Source organism: Austrofundulus limnaeus, unplaced genomic scaffold (assembly GCF_001266775.1).
Source record: "Austrofundulus limnaeus strain Quisiro unplaced genomic scaffold, Austrofundulus_limnaeus-1.0 Scaffold1301, whole genome shotgun sequence".
NCBI lineage: Eukaryota > Metazoa > Chordata > Actinopteri > Cyprinodontiformes > Rivulidae > Austrofundulus > Austrofundulus limnaeus.
Window position 1 is genome coordinate 31,122 of NW_013953703.1, and position 3,357 is coordinate 34,478.

Sequence of the window (3,357 nt, forward strand, 5' to 3'; positions counted from 1 at the left end):
TGTGTGTGTGTGTGTGTGTGTGTGTGTGTGTGTGTGTGTGTGTGTGTGTGTGTGTGTGTGTTGGAGCCAGCAGCAGTGTGCGTGTCTGCTCGCAAAATGCTGCGAGCATGCTTGAATTTGGTGTCTGACGAGCACGCAGGCACACGTGTGACGTCCGGGACATGTGGTCCGGGTTTCATAACACCGCTGCCCGTCTGCACTCTTCGTCTTCTCCGATGTCTCCATCATTCCTGTCTTTGTGTCACCTTCATATCTCCATCTTCTTAACACCTCTATTTTCACCACCGCTCTGCTGCCCCCTGGTGGCAGTGATTGTTCGCACTTTTTTTATGTTTTTTTTCCTTGTTGCACCCTCCAAGTCTAGTGCTGTGCAATGCATCTGTATTGTTTTGCCAACATTTAACTTGTGAACTGAGTGGAAGGCACGGAGAAAGATGCTGCGATTCAACTTAAACCYTTAGTCATCCTCCCAAAGAGTAGTCTGGTGTGAGATGGTGCAGCTACCTCCAAAATACTGATTCAAGTCTGGCCCAGTTCAGGCTGTGACATCACGCACTAATCTCTTATTCTCTTTTTCCTCTCCGCTCTTCCCTTCCCCACATGTCTTCCTTTCTCRGTTCTTCAACTCTGTCCCTTTCTCCGTCCGTCTTCCCTTCTCCTGCCGTAGCCACCGTCAGCCACAGGCAGAGGCAGAGGGAAGAGAGAGAAGTCTGTGAGCTCTCCACTGCAGTATTGATGACCCAATGATCCCCTGCAGAACAGAGCCAGTCAGGCAGACCGAGTCGAGCTCGACCCAGAATCAAAATCAGCGCCACAACTGTTTGGTCAGAGCAACAGACTGAGCAGGATATGAATGGTAAATGCGATCTAATTTTGTAATGCTGGTGTGTGGGTGGCACAGTTAATGGAGGGAGAGTGCATTACGGAGTGGGTTTGTGGCTCGTTGCCAGATATGTTGACACAAGTACAACTCCATCTGTGCTGTGAAAGTTTGATTTGATATAAACAATATGTTCATTACAGAAAAGCAAGGTGTGTGCGCTGATTGATTATTTAACTCGGAGATGTTGACATATTTCTTGACGTCTTGCTGTTTTGGTGATTCGTGTTTTTTTTTCATTTCTGTTCTTAGGTGATTGAATCTTCTGCTCTCTCAGGTTGTTAGCAAAGAAGCATTTTCATTTTCTCTGCTTCTCGTTTCGCCGCCGGCCGACCCGTCCACTGAATGAGCGGCGCGTCAGATCGTCTTCATTCAGGCCGAACTGGGGCTCCAGTGGGTCGCAGTGAGACTCCAGCAGAGAGGGGCTGCGTGCCCGAGGGGCTTGAAGGACCTGAGTTCTGGACGCGGGACCTCTCGCTCCCCGGCGGGTTCCGGCATGCTGCTCGTGATGGACTGGCACAAGTGACCTTGGACTGCGTCCCGCCCACCTACCCATCTGCCCTGGCCAACGGTGTCCATCTACAGAGAGGGCCGGGGGGAAGCAGCCAGCGGTGGGAGCACTCCGACACTCATATGACCGCTGAGACTCTTAGAACCATGCAAACACACGTGGACCCAGATGTGCACGTGAAGACTTTTCCACATGCACATGTGGATAACTGTGAACACACGGACATAACCACTCACGCTGGTTTTGTTGACCCAGAACTCTCGAAAACTCTCGCACCAGAGGTCATAAACCCAAACTCACCCCAGCCCTTGTCTTTGGCACTTGGCAATCATCCGGTKTCCACCAATCAGCTGGCGGCTCCAGTCCCCGCAGTGGAGACCGACTCGCCGTTTTGTCCGGTCCCCGCTGGTCCCGACCCGAACGCGGACTCCTGCCCTCTGCCCGTGGAGACAGAAAGGAAGTACGCGRTGCGCAGCTCCGGGCGACCTCGCTTCCCCTGTCACCTGCGCAAATCCTCCCGCCTGCACCGAAGCATCGAAGATGGAGAAAAACGGGCGGGGAGGGAGAGGAGCGGCGAGGAGGAGGACATACTGGAGGAGAAGATCTGGAGGGTTAAAGAGGAGGAGGTTGCAGTCTGTGACAAAGAGGAGCATTTGTCTGCGGAGGCTGTCCCACCCCCACCTACCTGTCAAACAGACACGGCTCCTGCTCTAACCGCACCCAAACCTGCCCCTAAAGCGCTACCGAAACCCGGGCCCAGACTTGGACACAGACCTGGACCGAAATCCAGGTGCAAGCCGTTGTTAAAACCTGTTCACAAAGCAGCTCCTAAAAGCATATTGAAGCAACGTCAGGCGGCCCAGGCCCTCCGCAACCTTGTTAACCCTCCTCTCCAATTCCCCGCACCTTTAATGACCACGAAGGAAGAACCTGATGCAGTGCTGGGCGTMTATCCTCCAAATAACAGCAGACGAGGGCGTTACATTGGTGTAAGTTAAAACGCAGTAACAGCACATTTATTTATTTTTTACCTTGTATGTTAGCATGTTTTAACAATTCCCAGCAGCAAATGATCTTTTCTTTACCTGACAGGTGAGGAGGATTGTCGTTAAGGTGCCTCGCATTCCTGTCAGCCTCAGCCGCCGACAGAAGAGCTACAAAATTTCTAATTTGGAGACGGTTATATCAACAGAGAAAAGCAACGACGGGAATCTGGAGGGCTCCGAGGCCATCCGTGAACCGACCGCCCTGCTCCGGATGAAGAACAACGGGAAAAGTGTGATGGTGATGTTCCCTCCCGGAGAGCTCCCRGTCATCCTCAAACGCAGGCGGGGACGACCCCCTAAACAGGCTTTGCCGGCAATACAGTGCGAGCCGCCGAACGCCGGGGCTGTTGGCGCCGCCGAGGACCAGCCCAAGAAGCCTCGGAGGCGACGTCGGACTAAACTCCCCTGTCCGTACCCGTCCTATGTGAATGACACAAACGATGTGAAAACAGAATACGGGGATGTTCTCTCCAAGCTGGCCTTTTTAAACCGCCAGCCCCCTGCTACTGGCCGCTGCTCTCCTCCTCGCTGCTGGACCCCCAGTGAGCCAGAAAGCTTTCAAACGTCCTTGGAAAACCCCGGAATATCCACCCTGCTTCACCGGCTCACCGGGTTCAGACGCCCCAGAGGGGGCAGAGGAGGGGGGCCCGGCAGAGGCGGAGGAGCGGCGGGGGGCATTCTGGGCGGCGTGTGCAATAAGAGCACCTTCAGTGACTTCTTTGAGTCCATCGGAAAAAAGCGGAAACTCAACCTCCTGTCTCAGCATGGATTACCTAGGAAAAGGAGGAAGGGCGTGGGCGGAGGGGTGGGCAGGGGAGGGGGGATGGTGGGAACAGAGCCTGGAGGTGAGAAAATCGTCAAAAAGAGGCGCATGAGAAAAAACGGTGCTTTTAAAGGGGGTGGGATGTCGATGGTGGAAG

The 3,357-nt window shown here is 53.8% G+C and overlaps 1 protein-coding gene across 1 annotated transcript in view; it reads left to right on the forward strand.

The window, feature by feature from the left end:
• The first annotated feature begins 6 nt into the window (after window positions 1-6).
• Window positions 7-3,357, forward strand: part of ahdc1 (AT hook, DNA binding motif, containing 1) — a 12,869-nt gene continuing 9,518 nt past the window's right edge. The window contains 3 exon segments of the mRNA XM_014031682.1: window positions 7-856; window positions 1,133-2,380; window positions 2,484-3,282. Coding sequence (XP_013887136.1) covers window positions 1,226-2,380; window positions 2,484-3,282 — 1,954 coding nt within the window. The 5' untranslated portion in view covers window positions 7-856; window positions 1,133-1,225.